At 54.0% G+C, this 19,345-nt stretch overlaps 1 protein-coding gene across 1 annotated transcript in view; it reads left to right on the forward strand.

Moving 5' to 3' along the window:
- Positions 1-1,351: 1,351 nt before the first annotated feature.
- Iffo2 (intermediate filament family orphan 2) overlaps positions 1,352-19,345 on the forward strand; it is a 41,247-nt gene continuing 23,253 nt past the window's right edge. Inside the window, exon 1 of the mRNA XM_051170916.1 lies at positions 1,352-2,330. Within this exon, the coding sequence (XP_051026873.1) occupies positions 1,678-2,330 (653 nt within the window). The 5' untranslated portion in view covers positions 1,352-1,677. The remainder of the gene's footprint in view (positions 2,331-19,345) is intronic.

Genomic DNA, 19,345 nt, shown 5'->3' on the forward strand with positions numbered 1-19,345 from the left:
ACCATGCTTCTGTCTCCTCTGTCACAAAGAACACCAAGGCATTGTCCCTGTAAGACAGGGTACCTGTCCATAAGCTTACCCACAGCAAACAAGACAAATATGTAAGTTAGTAACAAGACAGAATGGCAGTGAGGAAAAAGAAAAAAAAAAATGTGGCTGGAAGAATCTAGAACATGCCACACATCTGGCTAAGAGCTGACAGTGTAAGCCACAGGCATTCAAGGTGGGGTTCCTCCCTTATGAGGTTTGTGGGGAGCACCAAAGGCCAGCAGTTCAGAAGGCTGGTTAGAGCATGCTTTGAAATGGTGGTAGCTACTCAGATCTCAGTGAGATCTGTAAAGTGGAGGTAATACTTAAGTAGGCATCTATTATATGCTTGTATTGGGTGCAGGAAACACTGATTTTAGGGGTGGTAGGTGTGAAGACATCTGAATGGATGGATGGATGGATGTGTTCTCCACACTGCAGCAAGGCAGAAATGATGGACAGACCCCCAGCTCTGAGCTCAGCTATAGGGCTGCTTGTGAGAATGTGGTGATGGGTCGTGGTTAGTCAGGGCTGTGAGGACAGGCACGATCATTGCTTGCTTTTCCCCAGCCCACCTCTCATCCCTGCCTCTGGGCTTGCCATGAACTAGCGGGCTTGAAGGCTGCTAGCAGAGGCTGGCCCGGAGCTCTGGACCTGCCCAGTAGGAGACAGGAGGGCGATCTAGGCCGCCGGAGGCTGGAGTAGGGCAGCAGGCGTGCATGGATCTTCGCACACTATGGTTGTCAAATCTTCGCAGGCTACAGTCACTCGCATATGTGAGAAGCTGGGGCAGGGAGATTTGGGGCGCGTAGGGAGGGCAGGCAGGAAGTCAAGCCCACCAGGCTGACTTGGTGGGACAGGGCTCCCCAGGAAGGCAAGTGAGCGGACCCAGGCCATCTCCCTTTTCAAGAGGCTGCAGCGCCTGGCTCTGCTGCGTTCCGGATTGCAGCTTCGCATGCAGTCTGCTCTAGATTTTCTGAACCCCGCTAAGCCTGCAGCGCCGCACGCAGGCCAGGGCTTTCTGGGCCGTTGCTGAGAGGAGTCTGAGCTGGCAGTAGCCGAATGGCGCCTCGCAGACAAGTAACGCAGCTCGTGAGTAGGAGGAGTCCAAGGACCTGTGGGCGTGGCCGGGGCTACAAGCCTGGAAGCGGAGTCTCAGCGGGTGAAATCGCTGCATTGGGAGGATGGGCGTGGCCTATGTCCGCAGAGGGCGGTTCCGACAAGGGGGCGGACCAGGCAGGGGCGTGGCTTTCGCCTGCAGAGGCCAGCCAGGAAGGGGGTTTGGTCTGTGTCTGCAGAGGGCGGGACCTGAAGGCGTGGCCTGTGCCTGCAGAGGGCGGGGCCCGCCGCAGAGTGGGCAGCGCCAGCCAAGAGTCCTCTGCGCGCCGCTACTGCGGCCGGTCCACAGCAGTTCTGACAGTCGCGGCACAGGCACCGAACCTCTCGCCAGCCCCACGCATCCACCGCGACCTCCAGCTCGTCCCACCATCTCTCCCAACGCCGCGGAGCCGCATCTGGCGCGCACCTGGCACCACCCCGGCCGCGCTGGAGCCCGCGCCCGCCCTTGCCCGGCCGCGCCGGGAACCCGGCCCCGAGCTGGAGCCGCATCTGGAGCCGCGGGCCCGGGGCCCTGAGCCACGCAGCCGGCGCATGGTCAACTCGCTGCTGTTCGGGGAGATGGCCTTGGCCTTCGGCTGCCCGCCGGGGGGCGGCGGCTGCGCAGGCGGCGGCGGCGGTGGTGGCGGCGCCGGGCCGGGGCCCTCGCCGGTAACGGCGGCGCTGCGGGACGATCTGGGCTCCAACATCCACCTCCTCAAGGGGCTCAACGTGCGTTTCCGCTGCTTCTTGGCCAAGGTGCACGAGCTGGAACGACGCAACCGGCTCCTGGAGAAGCAGCTGGAGCAGCAGCAGAGCGAGCGTGATCGGCGGCTGCGCTACAAGACCTTCTCCCGCGAGCAGGCCGTGCAGACCGGGCCCGAGCTGCTGCGGCCGTCAGCAGCGGGCGGCGGGCAGGCCCTCAGCGCGGCCACCGGAGTCAACGCCAACGCGGTGGCCCTAGGTGGCCTGCCTCCCGGCGGCGGCTCACACCCGCAACACTACGGCCGCCTGCCCGGGACCATCTGGAGCTACACGCAGGTGCGGCGCACGGGCGGCGGCGGCGTGGAGACAGTGCAGGGCCCCGGCGTGTCCTGGGTGCACCCAGACGGCGTAGGCGTGCAGATTGACACCATCACGCCAGAGATCCGCGCTCTCTACAACGTGCTGGCCAAGGTGAAGCGCGAGCGTGACGAATACAAACGGAGGTGAGTGGGCGCGCCCCTCCTCAGTCGCTCTCAGGACCTGCAGCAGGGCCTGCCAGGTGGGCTGCGAGCTGCGGGGAGGACTCAGTCATCTAAATCCTCTCATCTAAATCCTCCAGCGCAGGCGCGCGCGTGAGATACCTGGGCGCCCACCCCCTGGGGCCAGGCACATTGTTTCCCAGGGACGCAATAACCAGCGGACTTGCGGTGATCTCATTCTGTCCATATGACAATGCGGTGTGAGGGAGCCTTGTCCCCATACTTCAGATGAGGAAACTGAGGCGAAGAGGTACTAATTAGCTTGCCCAAGGCGGCTTGGCTAATCCGTGGTGAAAGTCAAGACTTAATCTATTGATGGGAGTCCTGGCTGGTGTCTCCTAGCCTAGGTATTTCCCGAGGTGTTGGTGGTAGATTCCCTTCCCATAGCAAGTGTAAAAAAATACCCTCAACTAGCTTATTGCCAATTTTTGCCCTTGAGTTTAATTAGCTCACTTGCGGAGATGGATGGATCTGGTCCTAGGGCTCCGGCCTCTGCTAGCTCGTTCCAGGTCTGTAAGGCCCAGATCCCTGGGCTGCAGAATCAGAACCGGCCAACCGGCTTTTTAAAAAATTCACCCTCCTATTCACACTCTCCCAAGTCTCATGGTTTATTGAGGTCCCATAAGTCCAGCCTAAGAAACCGCCAGGGAAGGGACACCTATGGGTTAGGTATTGGGTGGACCCAGATGGTGAGGTTCAGATGGAGGTCATGGGCAGACTGCCTGCAAGGTGGCCAGTGTGTTCCTTGCCGACCGGCCAGTTTTCTTGGCTGCAGCACTGACACTGCTTTCTGCCTGCAGCCTGGCTGACAGTACTGTCTGCTCAGCTTTCTGACACAAGGTGAGGGAAGAGGGTCTGTGTGGGGGAGGGACCCTCTGGTCTTAGGCTCAGGTGTGTGTAACTCCACTTTTGTTGTCCTGACTCTTAAGGGGGTGGGGCCATCCCCCCCCCCCATTCCTACAGTCTCCCTGGAAGCTGGACTTGGGTCTCCTTTCTTACCCTCTGCTGAGGGTTCCTGACTGATGGGAAGAAATCAGGTGCGGGGAGATTGTCAGCCACTTGGAAACCTATTTATTTGCTCCTCAGGGGGAGTGCTCCTGAAGAGAGTGGGATGAGGCTCCTGTGTGTTGGAAGGTGTAAAGTAATTACCTGTGATAAGCAGAAATACCTGGATTCCTAGTTGCCCATGTGGGGCCTAGCTGGGAGATGCTTTTATCTCTGGTCTTGGGAATGTCCGTGCCATTCATAGGGAGGGCACCCATCTGCCCTTGGTGGTCATCCCCAGTCAGGGCGGGCTAGGGAAAGAGACACTTGCTTTCGATGGTGAAACTCAAGAAGGAGGGATGGGCTGGCGCTCCCGTCTGCCACCTTTGACTGTGTAGGCATGACACCGGCTTGCGCTGTGGTTGCTTAATTGTTTGTGTGCTTTTTGGCTCTGGCTACTAAGGTGATAGAAAGCCTGGGCACAGGCTTCGAGGGAGATGGTATTGAGCAATGAACCGTTCAGGTGGCACTCAGGGTGTGGGCTGTGATGTCAACTTCTGGCATGCTCCTGGTATGAGCCGGCCCTGCTGAGACAGGTGGGGGTGTGGACATCTTTCTTCCCGCCTTTCTGGGAGGCCCATGGACACCGTCCCTTCCTTTTCTTCACTGTCTTATGAATTGCCAAGACCTATCTTCTCTGAAGTTGATTCAAAGCCTTGTATTTTTCCAAAGCCAGTATTCTGACTTCCGCGGGCCTCAGTTTCCCAACTTGTGAAGCAAGGTGGTTGGACAACAGCCGTGTTTCTTGAAGTTAATAAGAATACGGGGGCCTGTGAGGTGGCTCAGCAGCTAAAGGTGCTAGCTGCCAACAAGCCTGGGGACCACAGTTCTGTCCTTGGGGCAGCCTACTCCTACAAACTGTTCTCTGACCTCCACACATGTGCAGTGGCATGGACGTGCACACAAACGCAGATACACGCATGTGCGCGTGTACACACACACACACACACACACACAAATGTAACAGAGAGCCTCAAATACATCAAATGTTAGTCTAGTCGTGGAAGTGCTCTTGCCTTTACACTGACATCCGTGTACCTGATCCCACTAGCAGGCTAACTTTTAAGTCTTTGGCTCCAAGTAAAAGCCTCTTTCTTTGGAGAGTATTGACCAAGCCGGCTGCTTGCCCATCATCTATCTGAGTGTGACAAGCTACTTCGGATTTTCTGCTCATAGCCTCATCAGTTGCATTCACTGAACCTAGAACAGATAACTTCTGTACACATATATTATAACGAGTCTACTGTATAAATATAGTGCCACACAGCTTTGTTTTCACTTGCCGCTGGATTGGAGTTTCTCCTAAGATTTTTTTTTTTTTTTTTTTTTTTTTTTTTTTTTTTCCCTTTCTGGGAGAAGGTAGGAAGACAGTTAACTATTTAAAAAAAAAAAAAAAGTTAAAAAATGATCTGAGGGGACTGCCGAGGCTTGTCATTATATGATACTCCACGACAGATCTCTTGCCTAGCGTGCAGGGGCTTTTGAGTTGCAATAAGTAAATATATCTGAGCTGCCAGCCTGCTTCTGGTACTCTGACTATTATGAGGTCACAGTCCAGGGGATGAGACGAAGGTGTTTGTCTGCCTGGTCTGTGGATGACTACCAAAGGCATCGTAGCTTTCTAGGGTGTTGAGTGTGGAACCAGCCCAGTGCTGAGCACCAGACAAGTCCTGGCTGGAGAGGAAAGGACTCCAGGGTTTTCTAGCATCGACTCAGAGGACCCCAGAGGCTCCTGCTCGCTACATGGGAAGCTGGATGTCAAGCCAGTTCTGTAAGCTGCAGAGCCTTGTGATCCCATCTCATGATTGGTTCCTAGCCGTCTACACCTGCAGCTTCTTGGGTTTGCAGAGGTAGAGTTGGTCCATCTTAAAAACACCCACTTGAAGTACAGCAGTGATCTTTAGAAAACTTAGAGCAGTGTACCCATCTCCAGGGTCTAGTTTAGAACATTCGATCCCTCCCCCCGCCGCCCAAATTCCTTCCAGTCTTTTTGCAAACAGCTACCCTCTGCAGCAGTCACCAACCTGCTCCCGTGTCTCTCTGTCCATCTGCTTTTTCTGGCTGCCTCAGAAGCGGGAATCCCATGATATGTAGTTCTTTTTGTACCTGGTTTCTTTGACATAGTGTTTTAGGGGTCCTGTTGTTGTACTTGAGTGTATCTGTAGAATACAGATACTGTTGCTAACTCACACGTTCTGGCATGGTCCACTGTCAGCAATACCCAACAGGTCCTTTGCACACAACAACCCGAATCAGAACTTCTGGCCCTGTGTGCCCCCGCCCTAGCTCTGCTCACCGCTTCACTGATTTCCCTTGGGCGCAACCTGCTCTTTACTGTGTGGGATGTGTGGTCACTGAGACTGTGTAGAGGGCAACGTTGTGAGGCAGCGTTGATCTGGAAACCAAAACAAACACTTGTCTCCGTCACCACCCAGGGCTGCTGAGATCTCTTGTTCTGAGTTTGCAAGTTGGGGGCTTTCCCTGGGGGGAGTCCTGTCATATAATCTGAACTTTAAATACATGCATTTTCTCAGTTAGCCTTTATAGCACCTGGACTCCCTTGGGTGATCCCTGGGTCTGTGTCATGGCTGGTCTTTTTGCCTTTTCAGATGACTTTGTGTTCATTGTGCCTCCTATGTTTTGGACATCTGGTCTCCTGTCTCTGCTTTGGATGACCAGGGCCTATACTATAGCGTCTTTCCATGACATCTTCCCTCATTTACTGGGAAAAGAGGATGGGTCACTTTCTGGTCGTAAAGCAAAAGTTTTGTGTAGGTCCTACCAGCTGTGGCAGGAAAGTTGCCACAGCTGCTCCAGTAAGTAACAATTACTGGCAGAGGCAGCCCAGCTGCCGGCAGGGCAGGGTGACTTTCTAGTGTCCCAGGTCCGAAGCCCCTAGTCCTGTAGGCCCAGTTTGATGAAGGGGCTGGCTGGCTTTCTTGCCTCGCTGCAGGTAGGCAGGCGGGGTTTAATGTGCTCTTGGCTGGCTTTATCTTTGGCGCCTGGGCTGAGTGGACGGTTGTCAGAGGGTCTAAGGAACCTGTGTGGTCTTTTATCTTGGTGGAGTTCAAGTGGGCCCTTCAGATCTCTGGAGCCCATAGTAAGGCACCCCATGGGTGAATCTGGGGACAGTGGGAGGCCGAGCCTCAGAGATTTGATCCATGCCGACCGCTGGCTGCTTTCCCATGACTCTAAAGAGTAATCTGTATGGAAACAGGTTTGCTATTGGTAAAATAAAAAGAAATCACCAATTCTACTGTGTGCTTTGATTTCAGAGGTGGGGAAACTGAGGCCAGGGTGGGGCTATCCATAGCTGGCTTTGGGCAGACCCTCTCCGCGTGCCCCTCTTTTTTCCAAGACAGGATTTCTCTATGTAGCTTTGATTGTCCTGGACTCACTTTGTAGACCAGGCTGGCCTTGAACTCACAGCGACCCACCTACCCCTGCCTCCCTGAGTGCTGGGATTAAAGGAGTATGCCACCACACCAAGCTTGGGCAGCCCTTTTAACTGTCACTTACTGCTCTCATCCTAGCTCTGATGTGATGGCCACACCAGTCTCCAGCAGCGACTTCTCAGAGGCTTTCCACCTTCTCCTGTGGCTCTTTTCAGAATTCTTTTTAAAAAGCTCATTCCCAGGATAGGACGGACTTCTGTCACAGCTATTTCTGACTGCGAGACGGAAGGGGCTGGGCTGCCAGCTAAAATGGAGGGCTCCAAAAAGAGATACCAAGTAGGCAGCTGGAGTGTCCCTGCCTTTCCCAGCATGCCCCAGGGAGACCATCCAGCAGGTGAGCGCTGGCCCCTTAATGCCCCAAGCTTCAAAGACTGCCTCAGAAGATTGTTCCTAGGCCAAGCGCCCAATAATAGAGGGTTTTTTGTTTTTTGTTTTTTTTTTAAATAATAGGGCCTTTAGTTTCCCAGTGAGGCGGCCCGGATGGTGAGAAGGTGATCGAATCCTGCCTCTGCCATTCTGTAGGACCAAGGGCAAGTCTCTTGGCCTCTGAGCTTGCCCCTCTGTACAGACGAATGCCGGGAAGGAATCAGTTCTGTAGTGAAGGCCTCCATGGTTTGGGAAGCTCGTAAGGATGTGCTTCACTGTAGCCCTCAAAGTCTGTTTCCTTAATTTATGGGACCCTCTGGGAACAGCCCTGGGCTGCCCAACAAATCCATTTCAGGACACATTGCCTCTCTCTGTGTCCCATGGAAGGCGCCAGAGATGGTGTTGGGGGTGGAGGAAAGCCAGGCTGCCTCTTTGTCCTGCTGAAGGGCAGTTTGGCTATTCTCGGTCGGTCGTGATTTGTGCCTCCGGAACTCTCAATACCCCCACCAGCCCTTTGTCTCAAAGGAACCCGCACCCACACCCCCTCCTTCTGGGACCTCAGTTCACTGGAGAACCGGGTTACTGAGTCTCTTGGCCATGTCCCTGGGGACAGATTTGGGACGGACTCTCAGAGACAGAGGGGAGGGGAGGGAGGGAGGTCCCAGAAAAGAAGGGAAACCAAGGGACAGCTGACTCTGAAGATTCCTTCCTTCCCAGAGGAATGCAGGCGAGGCTTTTGCCGGGGCCCCACCGGATGCATGCCTACCCACCCCCTCCCCCAGCCGCTGTGCCCAACCACACGTGCACAAATGCGCTCATACGTGCATGCAAGCACCTGGTCTCTTGAAGGACACGGAAGGGTAGAGCAGACTATAGCAGCATCTCGTGCGTATCCTTTGCTGCAACCAGACTCCACGGCTTCCAGCAGAACTGAACTCAACTGGTATCAGATCCTGGAGGGTGGTACTTTGCAGTCCTGTCTTTTGTTGGCATTGGGGACATGAAGCCAGGCTGGCATTCTGTGTAGGTTCCAGAGAGCTGGAAGCCTGAGACAGGCCTACCTTCTATTTCCCCTGCGCTCAGCACTAAAGGTGTGAGCCCATAGTGTTCCCCTTGGGCACTTCCTCCCATCCTGTAGCCCCCACACGTAGAGCCCCAATTGCCTGGATGTGTCCGCTCCCCCAATGCACTGGAGTTCCGCTACTCCCAGCTTCCTTCTGGTGCTCAGAGTGCTCAGACAAGCTGATCAGAGTCCACACTGAGTAAATATTTGTGCAGCCTGGTAGGACTGCAAGTCTGGCTGCTGTATGCTACGAGGCTACCCAGGAGACAGGAATGAGCATCGAGGGGTCTGGCATGGTGGGAGGAGGGGTCAGCCTCTGGAGTCAGAAGACCCTGCTTCAGTCCCAGCGCAGCAACTCCACGAGCTGGCAGGATGCCCAGGCCTAGCACGATAGTGAAAAGCTGTGCGAATCTGGGCTAGGTGCTGAGCCTCTCCCAATCTCAGTCTCCCCATCGTTAGTATGGGAAGGCTCCCCTTTGTGGTGCCACACATCTGTCATGCCAGCGCTCAGGAGGATCACCATGTGTTTGAGGCCAGCCTGGGCTACATGGTACAGCCAGGACTACAGTGTAAGCGTGTTTCAAAAGGCAAAAATCAATCAGTCGGATCGACTCAGGAAGCTAAGCTCTGTGCCCAGGATGTGGGAGGAGTCTGTGGGCTCACATGGCCAAAGGTTACATATACACAAGGAACAAACTGTGTGGGCGTAGTGTGTAGGGTGGTGTGGGAGCTGGGCCATCCGGCCCCCTCCCCTTCAGGGAGGCCCCTCATTTGGGCGAGGGGAAGACCTCTAGATGAGGGGCTCATTGCTGAGTGAGCAAGGGTGTCTTTGGGTTGCCCGTGAGAGTGCCTGCTCAGCACTCTTACCACACGGGCACAGAGAATTGCACACCTGCTCATGGCTCCCCGAATAGTCTCAGCCCCACGGGCTGTTTAGTGAGAAGGCACAGGGCCCCTCAGTGCCAGGCCAACTGTGTATCACAGGCTCTCTGTAAATACTCCTGCTGTCCCTAGGACAATGACTTGAAAAGTCTTTTCTGTTTTACAACAAGCAGGAAGGAGCTGGGAACATTTTGAGGGTAGTATAGGAACTGGGGGGCCCCCTAACTTTTTGCTCCTGGTCACGTTGTAAGCTTCGCCCGGGCATCAGGTCCTGGTCAGCATCTTCTCTTGTCTCTTGCTGGAGATCTTGGGCCTGGTGAGTGTGATTGTCAGAGAAGTTGGAATTCTGTCCTCCTCATGGCAGTTGCTCAGTACTTTACCTGAGCACCAGGGAGCAGCCATCCTCTGCTTCTGGAGCTCGGTGTCTAGGGCTGATGGATGTGTCATGACGTGTGGTAGTGACACTGCCACGTGCCAAGTGCCTGTCAAACCATGCCTCTGCATAGGAACCCCTTAGTTAATTTCATAGACATATATATGTGGCATTCACCTGTTACCAGGCTCCACTCAGAGAAGGGCACACACATCAAATTCACCGAACCTCACTCCAACCTGAGAGGTGGGCACTCTCCTCAAGCCATTCTAGAGATGCTGAGCTGATGAAGGAACTGGACCAGGTGGGATTTAACCCAGGGAATCAGCCTTCAGACCCAGCCTTTTCACTGTGCTCAGAGAAGGGAGCCCACAGCAACCCTCAACTTTCCCTTCTGTGAAAAGGGTGAGCAGGCTGACCTCAGGAGGCTGGGCACAGCTGCCCTGATGATGCCTGGAGACTTTCCTTCTGTGCTGGATCTGACACGGAGCCTCCTCTGACTTCACCCACTGGGGTACCCCACACTCCATGACAGGCTTCTCCCTCTTGCCCTTGCCATCACAGCTCCCCTGGACCCCGACAGCAGCCGTCATTGTTAGATGAGAGACTTGCTGAGGAGGCTACTTGGAGCAGGGTGTTTGCAGAACCCATCCGGAAAAGGAGAGCTTGCAGAGGCTTTGTCTCTCAGAGTCTCCATTTCTTTGCCTGTGGCTGGTCTCACACACTGGGCCGACTGCACGAGGAGCCATGGGGGTGGTGGTGCTCAGGCCCTCAGGCCCTCAAAGCTGCTTTGGATCCTCAGCCCAGGCTGGGGCTGGAGGGAGGAACAAAGTGGGCCCAGAGTGGCAGTGTCCCTCCAAGTACTCTGATTGCAAGACCGCCTGAACCGCACTTAAGATGTGCGCTCTGTGTGTGCTCTGAATTTAGCTTGGCCCAGCCTCTGCCCTGCCCATCTGTCACTCTGTAGGAAGAGGCTCCTGCACTGGACATATTGCCTTCCGCCCTCCTCACTGGTCATTTTTATTATTCAGTTTATTCAAGGCAGTTCTTGGCTCCCTGCCACCTATTGGCTGTCTTGAGGGAGAGGAAAGTTCTGGACCTTGTGAAATCCCCCTGGCATTCAGGCTCCTCTCTGAACAGGGACAACACAGCTTCCCAGACCCACTGGAAACCCCCTTTGTGCTCTGGCCCACTGCAATACTGGGCCGAAGGCCATCCTGCCAGAGTCGGGGCAAAGTGGAAGTTTTGCAAAGTCAGGAGCAGAAAGTCCTGGAACTCTGACTTGGGCATTGGTGAGGCTCTGGGGTGGCCCCCAGAATCAGAATCCCAGGAATTACCCCAGTACAGTGAAGGGCCAATCAAGGAAGGCTCCCCAGAGGAGGCAGACACCGGTTACATTTTGAAGGGCCAGTGGGAGAAGCTGAAGAGGAAGGGGAGCTCCAGCTGAGGAGAACAGCACGTACTGAGGCCTGGAAGGGTGCTGCCGCCAGGGTCACGAGCTGCGCCTGCACCTTGGTCTTTTACTTTTCAAAGCTTTTCTTGATTTCAGTCCCCATCATGGTCTTCCATGCTCTAGGTTTCCGCCCCTCTTCTCATCTCTACTGCTCTTTCTGGTTCCGGTTCCAGGCTCCGCTCTTTATGGCTTGTGCTCCTGCCCGTCTGAGGCATCGCTGGGTGAGAGCAGTTTGATGGGACTGCTGGTGGGAGTCGCTCTCTCAACCTACAGAGGAGACATCCGAAGTCACCCCCAGGGCTCTCTGCTTACATCTGTGGGAACCGAACCAGGCTCAGCCTCACTTTGAGGTCTTGATGTATTGACTGATCCCCCTGTCCTGATCTGCCAAGCATATGCACAGTGGCATTGTTTTTCTGTGCCTTAATTTCTTCTTAAGTGGAGTCTGGTGGAGAGACCAACAGGGCCTGGGCTTGGGTACTGGGCCTCTCCCCTGGCCTCTAGGAGAGGCACTGGAGTTGTAGTTTGGGATGTTGGCCAAACTTCCTGACCTTTGACCCTACAAACCCATGTCCCCAGAGCCTCCCTTTTCTGCCTGAAGGTGTACCTAATGAGGGGGCTTTTTCCTTCATAGACACCTCCCTCTGAACATCTTAGTTTTCTTGGCAGTGGGACTACATCTGTCTTTAAGGAGAACATACTAAAAGTGCCAGGCTTACCTGCCCAGTGGCAGCAGAGGTCAGAGCTCTGGCTGTGGACCCTCATTCTAAGTTCAAGGCCCTCCAACTTGCAGGTGCTTCCTTCCTGGGCCTTAAGGCACAATTAAACTGTGAGGACTTAGAGACACTGCTCTGGTCTGTCTTAACCAGGGTCACCCTTGTCCCATGCAGAGTGACCTTTCATGTAGAGTGGGAGCCCCGACTTAGGTTCAGGTAACCGGAGTTCTCCTCACTGCCCCCGACTGGACCCTGGCAGCCTCTCTCTTTCCATTTGGCAAGTGGGAATGACCCCTTAGACATAGGTTGTCACAGGGTTTCTGTGGCAGAGTGTGTGACAAATGCTACTGCTCTGCCTTTGGCTCTCCCCAGCCCCCACACAATGGGAACTGGTCTACTTCCTCCTGCTCCCAAGGCTGACTGGCCTTTTGTGTTCTGGTTTCCTCTCCTTAGCATGGTCTGGCGTAGAGGAGGTCATGCCCTGTCCCTCTCTCCAGCACTCTGGTCAGCAGGGTGCCCAGACCCGGCATGGCTTGGAATTCAGGGCGCAGGCTGCGGCTGCCAAGTGGCAGGAGTGGGGGAGTGTCTCTGTCCCTGCCTCCCTGGGGATCTTGGAATGTCACTGCCTCTTTTCTGTGTGGCTGTGGAAGTGGCCCTGTTGGCCTGAGGGCTGGTCTCGAGGGGGAAGTGAGCCATTTACCCAGAGGACTGAGCTCACTCTACCAGGCTGAGAACTGGGCTCCTTGTCTCCCTGGCCAGGCATCTGATTACAGGGTTCCATCTGGGCCCCCTGGGGAGAGACAGGTAGCCTCCGAGGACCTCTTGGAAGGCCTCTCCCAGGCCCTGGCAGAGAGGTGACATTGAAGGGTGGCTTGGTGTCGTTTTCCAGCCCTGACGTCAGGGCTGTGGTTTAGAGTTCCTTCCCAGACAAAAGCCGCTTTGTAGCTATAGGAATCTCACTCCAGGTGAGAGGCCAGGTAGAGGAAAAGCGGGGCTAGGCAGAGAAGGCCTCAGAGGCCTGGCTGCCCTCAGATCCATAACGCCATCTTGTTTGCTTCCCAAGAGCCACTGCGTGCCCCTTCAGACGGCCTCTCTTTGCCACCATCATGCTCTAGGAGCGAACTGGGCTCTCACCCATTGCACAGATGGAAAAGCTGAGTCTTGGAACAACCGAGTTCTGGTCTTAGCCAGGGAAGAGCAGAGCAGAGCTGGCAGTGGGCTTGTGAGCGTCTTTAGCTTCAAGGATTACCTGAGGCTCAACCCAAATCAAGCCACCAGCTTTCTTTTGGCAGTGTGTTTAAAAAGTCCAGGGACTCCAGGAGAAAAACAGTGTAGGCAGAATCAGCTTTCAGCAGGGACAGATCTGAGATTCTGAATTGGAGTGTGTGTGTGGCATGTGCTTGTGTGTGCATAGGAGTACTCACACGTATGTACATGTTAGAGAAAGGGGATTGGTCACGGGAGGGTCTGTAGTCACTGGGAATGATTCCAGCGAGGCCTTGTGGGCAGGTGTAAGTAGTCATTCCAGGGACATCTAGAACCTTCTGCTTCTCTTTTCCAGGATCCATCTATCCGCCTATTTTTCATCTTTTATCTAGTCATCTGTCTATACATCCATCCCTCCATATATCTATCCAACCATCCACTTTTCTACCCGTTGTCCATCCAACCATCATCCATCCACCCACCCATTTATCCATCCGTCCATCCATCTGTCCATCTATCCGTCCTTCCTTTTTTTGTACTCCTGTGCTCATTCCTTGAGCTTTGGGAACAACTCTCTGTGGACGGGGGCCTTCCCAGTGCCTGTGAAATCAGAGCAAGAAAGAAGCCTTATAGGTTATTCAGCCCTGCCCCCCCCCCCTTTTACCAGCAACTATCCAGGTTGCACAGTAAGTTAGTGGCAGATCCAGCATTCAAGCCAACCCTGGGTCTTCCCCTTTCTCCTGGGGTGACAGGCAGCTGTCACCCTTAGCTGGCAACGCCCTTAACTTGCCCCCTTTCCCCTCCATTTCTTTCACGTTTCCCCTCTGTTTGGAGACATCTAGAGACAGCAGGATACAGCCCTGGGCTGGAGCCCAGATTAGTTTACCAGCTGTGAGATGCCTTCCTCAACCAGTTAGTGGAGCTCCTGGGAGGCCATCTTTTCCTTGTTGGACCAGTTTGAGGGTCCAGAGATCGTTCGATCCTGATCCCTGGAGGCTAGAAATGCTGAAAATCCTGCTCACCAATCACAGTGCTTGAGGCCTGCCCCTACACTTCCAGCCACCCTTCAGGTTGGGAATTATGTCCTGATATCTAGACAAAGTCCTGGATGCGTCGCTCCCCTTTGTTTGTTTTTCTACAGGACAAGGAGAGGTCATCTGAGCATCACTGCCTGGGGTAGTTAAGGCTCCAAGCGGGTCTCATGCAGGCCTCAGACCCTCTTCTCTCCCGTGGCTTTTGCTGCTGGCCTGAGGGTCTGCCTTGACTCAGGCACACCCTAGGGCATGCTCTGTAAGGAGGATCTATTTGAGTTTCAGGATCTGGCTGGTCCTGGGAGGAAGGCAAACTCCTTCCTCTGGACTCACGAGTCCCTCTCTGATAGAACTGGCATGTCTCCCCAGCCCAGGCCCACCCTTCTTGGTGCCGAAACTGAAGCCCAGAGAGGTTGAGCCATGTGGCTTTGCCTGCTCAGCCAACATAGTGGAGTTAGGCATTCCCCAGATAGAGCCCTGGACTCCCAGCTTGAGGTCTGTGGCTGGGAAGTGGTGGTGGGCTGTTCTGGACTGCCATCCCAAAGAGAAGAAGTCAGTGCCTTGTGGCACCATCAGTGCCTCCATAGATCCCTGATGCTCTGGGACTTCTCTCACCTGTGTGTCAGGAGGCCCAAGGTTCCACCCTAGACCCTTACTGGGCCCCAGGGAGGTCCCTCAGTTTCTCACCGTAGGTGGGTAGCCCAAAGGCCTGAGAGTGCACTTCTGAGTAAGTGGTCCTTGGGATATGCCCTTATGGCAGGGCAGGAAGGGGTTAAGCAGTTCTATCTTCCAGGCCTAGGTTCCCAGCTGGTGTCTTGGCCCCTCAGGTCAGCCAGGCCATCTGGCTAACAGATGCAGTACTGTGTCCCATCTGCCCCCAAGGCAAAGTCACCAGGAGGAGACCGCCTGCTGCCTTTGTGAACCTATGGGCAAGTCGACTCCCCACTGTCTGTCCCTGTGAGAGGACCCATGTCCAGCAGACTGGCCTCTGGTCACTCTCCCTGATGCCTGGGGTAGCTGTTGTATGGTGCCCCCCAAAGTGAAAGAGTCTGAGCTTTCTGTAAAGAGGTGCAGGGACAGGCCCAGGATCACACAGTGAGTCAGTATAGGCAAGTGGGGGAGGGGCAGGGGGCAGGCACTCATGCTCTTTCCCTTGTGGCTCCAGCTCTTAAGCATAAGCGTATTCACCTAGCAATCATCACCTGAGGGTCTACTGTGTGCTTGGTAATTGGACCACAGGGTACCAGACCTCCCCAGTGTTGGGGAGCAGGGACTATAAGAACAAAAGCTCCAAGGAAGGAAGGGCACCCTGCATCCTGGCACACACCCAGGGCCTAGATGCTGTGTCAGCTCTCATAGCAGCCAGCAGCTGGCCCTGGGCACATCCTCACAAGCCAGTGCTGTTACCCCATTTTACAGATCAGGAGACTGAGGCTCAGAAATGAATTCACTTTTGCTAGATCACTGGTTGGTGGAGTGGGGCGTCGTGGGGTGTGTGTGTGACTGAGTTGATTCATCCTTGCTAATTTGTCTGATGTCAAAGAGTTGGGGACAGGTAGACACGGTCTCATCCCTGCTGTGACACAGAATCCTTATTTTTCTGTACTGGAGTATCTCCCTTGGGGGTTGGGGGGTTCATGAAGTTGGAAGAGCCAGTCTCAGAGTGAGTCTCAAAAGGAGATAGCTCAGTCCATAAAGTGCTTGCCTTGCAGGGATAGGGATTTGAGTTCAAGCCCTGGAACCCACATTTAAAAAAGCTGAACACAGGGGCATGAGTTTATAATCCCAGAGCTAGAAAGGGGGAGACGAGGAGGACCTTGGAGTTTGCTGGATAGCCAGCCTACCCTAAATGGCCAGCGTTAGGTTCAGTGAGAGAGGCTGTCTCCAAAGAAAAAGACAAGAAAAAGGTACACGGCATCTAAGGAATGACCTCTGACTTCTACGTGCATGTGCACACATGTGCGTGTATTCCCTACACATAGACATATCATACACACATACACATATGTACATGCATACACGCACAAACACTGGCAAACTGGGTGGGAAAGGGCAGCTATTGTTGCTGTACAGCGGGGTTGGTGGCCTTGCTGGCTTACCTAGACAGCACATAGGGGACTCTTTGGATTGTGAAAGGAGCCACACAGGCCATGGCATTTCTGATCTTGGGGAAACTGAGGTACTCCTCATCCTTCTCTCTTCTGGGAAATCACCTGGCCCAAGAGAAGTAGCCCAGGCTTTGGGATCAGAGAGACCCCCAGCTCAGAGGAAGCAGGGAAGTCTGCTGGCCACGGGCACGCACCTCGGAGCCAGTCAGGAGTCCAGTCCTGGCTCTTCCACTGCCCAGCAGTTGTGACCTTGGCAGTCGCTTTACTCCTCAGTCTTTGTCTTCTTGTCTTTACGGCGAGCACAGTAGTAATTCCTGTCTCATAAAGCACATCTGAGCCTCAGTTTCCCCACCAGCCAAATGCAGATAAGGACGCGAGAGACCCCAAAAAGATACAATGCCAGGGACCACGACATCACAGAAGATTCCCTGGGACTCTTTGCTCCAGCCCGTCTCTCTGTCCTCAGGAAACTGACCGTGTGAAGGAGACCCGTTCTCACAGAGAGCTGGTAGCCACCCTGGGTATTGAAGTGGGGGTGCCTGTTACCTATCTCTGTCCTTCCCTATGGTTCACACCAAGTTGACTACTAGGGTTGCCATGGTAACCCAAGTTTGCTAATAAGAGACAAATCCCCTCACCCCCCCCCCCCCACACACACTGAGCAATGTTGAGTCACTAAAGCCTTCCTCTTCTTGGGCTAACCCAGGCTAATTACCCATCGCAACACAGCCTGGAGCCTGCCTCTTCCCAGCCAATTAGGGTGATGACGGGAAGGCACACGCAGGCGCTCCCTGCTGCAACCCCTCTGTGGTTGCATCAACTCATGGGTAATTGGCAGGTCCTCTCAATCTTCCGCCTTCTTCCGGGAGAAGTCTCAGAAGTGTCTTCTTCCCCTAGTCAGAGGCATGGCCTGAGGCACACTTACTTGTCCTCCCCACCTCTGAGCTTCTCCTTGAAGAATGGCCCGGACACTATGTGTCCCTTCTGACGTGATGGCACCCTGTATTCTGGGCTTTTTTTTTTTTTTTTTTTTTCTTCATACCCTTGGAGAGCCACTTTGCGCTTGGCCATTCTCATTAGATCCAGGGAGGGTCTCTCCCACTTAACAGATCAAGAGACTGAGGCCTGGGCAGGGGACCTGACTCCAAGCTGAAGAGCCCAGTGGGAACCCCGTCTTTGCCTGGCTGCGGACCCTTCAGGCCTCAGATGATGATACATTTAGGGTCTAGGCAGTGACATGGCTCTGATGGGACATTGCCCGAGCTCCTGTCCCACACTGCCCACACTCAACCTGCTGCCACTCAGCCATTGGCAATAAACAGTGGAGAGAGGCCCAAGGTGCATATTAGCTTTCCAGAATAGCCTTGGGGGTTGCTTTTCTCAAGGCTGTAAACATATCCCTGGGTGGGGCTCACACCCTGCTGGGCACAGGCCCTTGGAGCCTCCTGTTTCTGGGCCTGTGTGTGCAGAGATGTGGTGCCCAGACCCTCTGCTGGCCTCTGACACTGGGGCTGGGGGGTGAGTCGGGGGGTGGGGGGGAAGTCACTGAGGGGTTGGCCAGGCCCAGGCACTGAGGCAGTGTCCTGAAGACAGCTGTGGCCCCAGAGCTTCCAGAGCTGGGTAGGCCCAGGCTTTAAAGTGGACAGGAGAGAGTGGCAGAGCTGTCCTGGCCTGTGGAGACTGGGGCAACTGATGGGAGGCCATGCTCAGAGCTACAGGGAATCAGAACTTTGGAGTGGACATCTCAGGAACGGGCCTGGATAGAGTCCTTTTATCCAGCGAACACTTAGGAGATGGCTGTGTGCCAGGTTCTGGGCTGGACACTGAGTTGCAGCTGCAAGTTTGAGATTGGCCTGATAGTGTAAACCCTGTGTTAAGTGGGCGGTGGGGGTTGAGGGGGGGGGGGGGGGGGGGGAGGAGAGATGTACAGGTAGCAGAAACTCTCTGAACCCAGTGACTCTGAGCCATGTATACAAGAAGAGGCTTGATCCTGACCTAGGAGGCAGAGGAGGATTCCCGTAGTAGGCTGTGTGTAAGCTGAGTCCTGAGCTGGTATTAGATTAAATTATAACAGCAACAACAACAACAAAAAAAAAAAAAAAAAAAGGAAAGAAAAAGAAAGAAAAAAAGAAAGGGATATATATGTGTGGAACCTTCTAGACCAGCGGTTCTCAATTTGTGGGTCACAACCTCTTTGAGGGTTGAGTGACCATTTCCCAGGAGTTGCGTATCAGACATCCTGCATATCAGATATTTATATTACGATTCATAACAGGATAATTACAAATATGACGAAGCAACAAAATAATCTTATGGTTGGAGGCCACCACAACTGTATTAAAGGGTCTCGGCATTAGGAAGGTTGAGAAAGACTGTTGTAGACAGAGACCAACTCACAGGCAAAGGCTAGAGGGGAGTGGGGTCAGGGGTGATGGGACAGCAGGAGCTGGGGACGGGAATGGGGGGGGGGGAATCTTGCTTTCTCTCAGAAACTCCCCGGGCAACTGGGAGCCTGGTGTGGAGTGGGATGCCAAGTGCCTTCCCTCTGCTGCTGTGACCCACGAGCGAGTAGCCTTGTCACACCCAGACTTTGGAGGGGTTACAAAGGCCTTTTCTGAGTCTGCCCTTGGTCACAGCAACCACTGTGGGAATAACATAGCCAGCATGTGGATGTGAGTGTACAGAGATATTCTGTGCAGTGTGACTTGCATTACTAGGACACAGGGATGACAGTGAAGGACCCTTAGTTCATGGTGCCACACCCACCAGCTGATCCCGTAACATGAGCTGGTGAAGACATGGGGCCTGTTAACGGACCCCAAGTCTTTAGGAATGGGGATTTGGGCGGGTTGTTGAATTATTATTATTATATTATATTATTTATTTATTTATTTATTTATTTTTGGTTTGGCTCCTCTGTTTTTGTTTTCTCTTGTCCGTTCCAAGTCATTGTAAAACACTCGTGCAGTTTCAAACAGTGGTGGGGGTGGGAGAATGAATGAACAGGTGGTTTTGTTTCGTTAAAATTGAAATGGTTCTGATGTGTGACATCATTCAAAAGTCAAAAGATGCAGAGGGCAAATGTATCAGCCCGTCGTAGAATACCCGAGACTAGGTAACTTGAAAAGTTTGGTTTAGCTTGCATGTTTGGAGACTGAAAGACCCAACAGCATGGCGCCAGGTGTGTGGCTGTGTTACTTCCCGGTGGATGTCTTTGAGGGGGGTTGTATTGGGAGGAAATGATTGCCTGATGGGACAGGAAGGCAAGGAGCAGGGAGGAGG

This window comes from Acomys russatus, chromosome 29 (genome assembly GCF_903995435.1).
Source record: "Acomys russatus chromosome 29, mAcoRus1.1, whole genome shotgun sequence".
Lineage (NCBI taxonomy): Eukaryota > Metazoa > Chordata > Mammalia > Rodentia > Muridae > Acomys > Acomys russatus.